Consider the following 5,885-nt stretch of genomic DNA (forward strand, 5'->3'; position numbering starts at 1 on the left):
GAGAGGACATCACTATTGGAGCTACAAATTTGGGAACAGGTGGCTTACAGCTGATTTTTAAAGTCATAATTATAGAGGAGGTTACCTAGGGTGTTGATAAGAAAATGAACAAAGAGGTCCAGAAGTGAGACTTTTGTGTCATGAATCAGAAAGTAGGAAGCTTTTTGAGAAGCAGAGGCAGTAATATTAAATGAGAAATTTGTAGTAAGATGTAATTATCTACTGTGTGGGAAAGGAGAGGTTTTATCTGAAAAATTTCCAGATATCTATAGCCTTTTTTTAGCGAAGAATGAAAACTAAACGAACAATAAGGGCAAAATTCTGAACCTAAGCCAAATTTCTGTTTAAAGGAAAGAAAATTGGTTTCCTGCTGAACCTGAAAGTACTTGATCCAATAAAGTATTACCATACTCAAATCAGAATAAGAAGGGAAAAAAGCACTATGTGATTCCCACTGTTGTTATAAGAATAGAGAAATAAAATAGGGTAAACAAATGTCAGATGATAAGCACTTGGTTGAAAATTATGACCAAGCGTAGGTGAAAGTTTTACCAAATATTTTCTTATGAATGACAAATAAAGAAAGAAAATTGTACATTAGAAAATATGTTAATACAATTTATTACATTATGGTAGTATGTAGGAAACATGTATACTTATAAATCCAATTTCCATTCATTTTTGTACAATCCTATGCCATGAGAATATGAAGAAACTTCTTTACCTTTACATGCTCATTTAAGCAATACTTATGTGTGGCTTATGGATATAGTATTTTTTTCTTATTTTAGATGTTTAGATAGTCGAAGCCTAATTACAAAAAGCAAAGAACATCATGATACACGGTTGCAGGATGTTGTAATTACCAACAGCAAAACATCAACTGAGGAGAGAGTTGAAATAGAACAAGCATTTCATTTGAGCTCAAACCATATTTCAAATTCAATTACAAATAGTGAAAAGTATTTAGGAATGAGGTGCAAAGAGTTCAATGTATGTCGGAATGCACTTCCTCCTAGAGAGGCTGATTGGATGCATGCTGAAGAGAAATCTGATGAGGGCAATATAACTGGAAAATTGTGGAGACATTGTGAGCATCTTAATCAGCATTCCAAGATTCATGCTCAGCAGCAGGCTTTTGAATATAGTGAACAATGAAAATCCTTCAACACAGAGCCAATATTATTGGAACAGAAGAAAGTATATATGGGAGAGACATCCTGTAAATTTGATTATGGGAAAGTCTTTCATAAGTTATCTGTTCTTGCCCAAGAGACAATTCCAGTATCAGAGAAAGCTTTTCAGTTTGACATATGTTGGAGAAAGTTCTGTGAAAATTATGAACTCACTGAACAGCAGAAAATACACACAGAAGAGAAACCCTATTAATATAGTGAATGTGATAAATCATTCATGAAGAAATTACCTCTTACAATCCATAAGAGAACACATACAGGGGAGAAGCTATATCTGTGTAATGAATGTCGGAAATCCTTTCACAAGTCCTCAATACTCAGCAAGCATCAGAATTCACACAGGTGAGAGACCATATGAATGTAGCGAATGTGGAAAAACCTTTCATGAGAAATCAAACCTCAACAAGCATAAGAGAATTCACACAGGTGAGAAACCATATGAATGTGAAAAATGTAAGAAAACTTACAACCATAAGTCATACCTCAGGGTACATCACAGATCTCACACGGGTGAGAAACCATATGAATGTAAAGAATGTAGAAAAACTCTCTACTGTAAATCACACCTCAATGTACATCAGAGAACTCACACAGGTGAGAAACCATATGAATGTAAGAAATGTAAGAAAGCTTTCAACCGTAAATCACACCTCAGTGAACATCAGAGAACTCACACAGGTGAGAGATCATATGAATGTAAAGAATGTGGAAAAACTTTCTACTCTAAATCAAAACTCAGCAGGCATCAGAGAATTCACACAGGTGAGAAACCATATGAATGTATTGAATGTGGAAAAAACTTTCATGAGAATTCAAACTCAGTGAGCATCAGAGAATTCACACAGGTGAGAAACCATATAAATATAGTGAATGTGGAAAAACCTTTCACAGGAAGTCACTCCTCAGTGGGCATCAGAGAATTCACACAGGTGAGAAACCATATGAATGTAGTGCATGTGGAAAAACCTTTCACAGGAAGTCACACCTCAGCAGGCATCAGAGAATTCACACAGGTGAGAAACCATATAAATATAGTGAATGGAAAAACCTTTCCTGAGAAGTCAGATCTCCCCAAGCATCAGAGAATTCAAACAGGTGAGAAAACATATGAATGTAAAGAATGTAGAAAAACTTACTCCAGTGAATCATGCCTCATTGTACATCAGGGAACTCACACAGGTGAGAAACCATATGAGTGTAGTCAATGTAGGAAAACCTTTCACAGGAAGTCAAACCTCACCAGACATCAGAGAATTCACACAGGTAAGAAACCATATGAATGAAAAAAATGTTCAAAAATTTTCTAAAGTAAATCAGACTTCAATGTACATCACAGTACTCACACAGGTGAGACACCATATGAATATAAAGAATGTACAAAATCTTCCTACTATAACTTGGATCTCAATAACCATAAGAAAACTCACAAATAGAAAAGGCCCTATGAATACAATGAGTGTGAATAACCTTCAAACGTAAATCAATCTTCAGCATGCATCAGAGATTCACACAGATGAGAAGCCCTATGTATGTAATGAATGTGGAAAAACTTTTCACCAGAAGTCAAACCTCAGCAAGCATTGGAGAATTTACACATGTGAGAATCCAGGTGAATGTAAACAATATAGGAAACCTTTCTACAGTAAAGCAGACCTCAGTGTACATCAAAGAACTCACACAGTTGTGAAACCATATGAATGTAATGAACGTAGGAAACCTTTCTACAAGAAATCAAACCTTACTAGTCATGAGCACACTTCAGGATGCACCAGAGAACTCACGTAAAAGAGAAAACCTATGAATGTACAGCTGTCTATTCATATCCACAGGGGATTGGTTTCAAAACTTTCCATAGATACCAAAATCCGTGGATGCTCAAGTCTTATATGAGGTGGTGAGCTATTGTGTAACTTTCTGCTGCACAATTTCACATCATGGAAAGGCGTTGGTGGTATAGTGGTGAGCATAGCTGCCTTCCAATTTCACATCATGTCTAGATTACTTATATTACTGAATACATTAAAAACAATATAAGTTTCAGCCATACTTTCTTTTTTTCAAATATTTTTGATCTATAGTTCATTGAATCCACGAATGTGGATCTTCTGGATATGGAAGGCTGATTGTAATGAATGTAGAACATCTTTTGTCAGAAGTCACACTTAAGCAGACATCAGAGAACTCACATGAGGAAGAAATACTGCATGGCAAAGAATAGCTATTTTTTCCAGAAAAAACAAAACAAACAAAACACACACACACACACACACACACACAGCACTGTCTTTTGTACAGACAGCTTTTTCAGCAAATGGTTCTGGGAAAATTATATACACTTGCAGAAAGATAAAGTTGAACCCCTCACTCAAATCAGACCCATTCACAAAAGTATTCAAAATAGATTTCTTATTGTTTGTAGGAGATAAAATTATAAAACTTATAGAGAAATAATGGAGTAAATATTTGTAAGTATAAGGTAGGTAACAATTTCTTAGAAATCACACCAAAACCACATTCTAGAAAAGGAAATAAAAAGATAAACTACATTTGATAACATTTTGACACTTATGTTTTTCAAATGAGGCCATAAAGAAAATAAAAAGACAAGTCAATTAATGTAAAAAAATTTTTAATTATGTATCTGTGTGAGGGGTATATTTCAGAATAAAGATGAAACTCTTAAAAGTAAATAATAGACAATCAAGTTTTTAAAATGGACAAAGGATTTAAATACACGTGTCTGCAAAGAAGATGTGCAAATAAGTATGTGGAAATATGAACATTATTCTGATTAGAGAAATGCAAATGAAAACCATAAGGAGGATAATTAACACCCAATAAAATGGCTATAATATAGACAATAGTAAGTGTCAACAAAGATTTACAGAATATGGAACTGTCATATTGTAAATGAGAATGTAAAATAGTGCAGGCACTTTGAAAAACATTTTGGCAGTTTCTCAAAATATTATCTAGAGTCACCGTACTAAGAAATTTCTCAAGTGTATGCAAAAAAAAAAAAAATAGATAGATAGGTAGATAGATAGATAGATAGATAAGTTTATGGCCAAACACTCATATGTGAATACTCATAGTACAACTATTTATAATTACCAAAAGTAAATGAAACAAATTAATCCACTAGCAGAAGGTAACATGTATGTGGTGTATCAGTGCCATAGAATACTATTCCCCAATCAAAGCAGATATAGTAATGATATCTGCTCTAACTTATAGAGAAATAATGGAGTAAATATTTGTAAGTATAAGGTAGGTAACAATTTCTTAGAAATCACACCAAAACCACATTCTAGAAAAGGAAATAAAAAGATAAACTACATTTGATAACATTTTGACACTTATGTTTTTCAAATGAGGCCATAAAGAAAATAAAAAGACAAGTCAATTAATGTAAAAAAATTTTTAATTATGTATCTGTGTGAGGGGTATATTTCAGAATAAAGATGAAACTCTTAAAAGTAAATAATAGACAATCAAGTTTTTAAAATGGACAAAGGATTTAAATACACGTGTCTGCAAAGAAGATGTGCAAATAAGTATGTGGAAATATGAACATTATTCTGATTAGAGAAATGCAAATGAAAACCATAAGGAGGATAATTAACACCCAATAAAATGGCTATAATATAGACAATAGTAAGTGTCAACAAAGATTTACAGAATATGGAACTGTCATATTGTAAATGAGAATGTAAAATAGTGCAGGCACTTTGAAAAACATTTTGGCAGTTTCTCAAAATATTATCTAGAGTCACCGTACTAAGAAATTTCTCAAGTGTATGCAAAAAAAAAAAAATAGATAGATAGGTAGATAGATAGATAGATAGATAAGTTTATGGCCAAACACTCATATGTGAATACTCATAGTACAACTATTTATAATTACCAAAAGTAAATGAAACAAATTAATCCACTAGCAGAAGGTAACATGTATGTGGTGTATCAGTGCCATAGAATACTATTCCCCAATCAAAGCAGATATAGTAATGATATCTGCTCTAGCAGGAAAGATCATCAACAGTGTCCAGCTATGTGAAAGAAACTACACCTAAGGAAACAACATAATTTATTTTTGCACTTAAGATATTTTTATAAAGAGAGGGAAAATGGCGGCGGGGCTGGAGTGGTGAAAGAGTAAATGCAATGAGATGAGTCATGGACATATCTAAAGTTTGATTGTGATTATGGTTATATAATTGTATTTTCTACTATTCCACATGTGTGTGATTTTATGTGTTGGACTGAGTGATAATTAAAAAAGAAAAGTTGAAAAACATGAAAATGAACTCTCTGCAGATGAATATGCTGTAGGTGGAGGTCTTTGGCAAGTACTCTTGGAAAAGTCTCAATATTTCATTTTCTTATTGGCTGATGGCCACTAATAGGATTATCCAATCAGAGCTGGCCTACTGCTCTTTCAGAAGCCCTTTTTTGAATATGGAGTATGAATAGGCTTCCTAGGTCCCTACGTGCCATTTTCTATTTTCTCAGGATTGGCATCTCTGCTCTTCACAGCTGGGCTCTGCTATTTTTCAAACAGTGTAAAAACACCATCCCTGAATCTCAGAGCAAAGACATGAGCTGCAGAGAGTGACAACAGCAGAATGAATGACTCTGCTAGTGTGTCAGAGATGGTGGGAGCAGATTCTCCCAGAGGTTATTGTTCCT

At 33.8% G+C, this 5,885-nt stretch overlaps 1 protein-coding gene across 1 annotated transcript; it reads left to right on the forward strand.

Annotated features, from left to right (window-relative positions):
• Nucleotides 1-1,413: 1,413 nt before the first annotated feature.
• LOC103581601 (zinc finger protein 33B-like) lies at nucleotides 1,414-2,981 on the forward strand. The gene is given in 5 exon segments (XM_008563393.1): nucleotides 1,414-1,523; nucleotides 1,525-2,009; nucleotides 2,012-2,209; nucleotides 2,292-2,459; nucleotides 2,710-2,981. Coding segments are annotated over 5 exon segments (1,233 nt in total).
• Nucleotides 2,982-5,885: the final 2,904 nt, after the last annotated feature.

Source organism: Galeopterus variegatus, unplaced genomic scaffold, assembly GCF_000696425.1.
Source record: "Galeopterus variegatus unplaced genomic scaffold, G_variegatus-3.0.2 Scaffold13443, whole genome shotgun sequence".
Classification (NCBI taxonomy): domain Eukaryota; kingdom Metazoa; phylum Chordata; class Mammalia; order Dermoptera; family Cynocephalidae; genus Galeopterus; species Galeopterus variegatus.